At 30.6% G+C, this 516-nt stretch overlaps 1 protein-coding gene across 1 annotated transcript in view; it reads left to right on the forward strand.

Annotated features, from left to right (window-relative positions):
• Positions 1 to 464, forward strand: part of KRR1 (KRR1, small subunit (SSU) processome component, homolog (yeast)) — a 39,935-nt gene extending 39,471 nt beyond the window's left edge. The window contains exon 11 of the mRNA XM_012648361.1: positions 156 to 464. Within this exon, the coding sequence (XP_012503815.1) occupies positions 156 to 298 (143 nt within the window). The 3' untranslated portion in view covers positions 299 to 464. The remainder of the gene's footprint in view (positions 1 to 155) is intronic.
• The last annotated feature ends 52 nt before the right edge of the window (positions 465 to 516 follow it).

Raw genomic sequence — 516 nt, forward strand, 5'->3', positions numbered from 1 at the left:
TATAGTTAAATCCAGTAATTGGTTCAAATTATATTTCTTAGTTTGAAGAAATTTAGAAATTTCTTTTAGGGAGGTGTTTTTTTAAGATGATCTTTCAATAATAGTACCTTGAAATTATTGTCAACACATATTCTTTGTGTTTTTAATTCATCTAGCTTCCACTGAAACTAAAATTGATGTGGCCACCATCAAGGAAAAGGTTAAGAAAGCAAAGAATAAGAAACTGGGCGCTCTTACAGCTGAAGAAGTTAAGCTTAAGATGGAATCAGATGAAAAGAAAAAGAAGACAAAAAAGTAAACAAAAAAATCCCCTTAAGTACAACTTAAGCTATCTCCTTTTGTAAAGGATTTTGAGGTACTAGGGCATTAGTTGCCTTATTTGTGAGAAGTAGTACTTGGATCACTTTTTTCCTGAGTTTTAATAGTGTTCTTTATACTAGAAAGTGATATGTATTGTATACGTTGTGCCTACCTAATCAGTTCCAGGCAAGTTTTGCTTGATTTTTTTTATATATA

The sequence above is a fragment of the Propithecus coquereli genome, unplaced genomic scaffold (genome assembly GCF_000956105.1).
Source record: "Propithecus coquereli isolate 6110/MARCELLA unplaced genomic scaffold, Pcoq_1.0 Scaffold282, whole genome shotgun sequence".
Classification (NCBI taxonomy): Eukaryota; Metazoa; Chordata; class Mammalia; order Primates; family Indriidae; genus Propithecus; species Propithecus coquereli.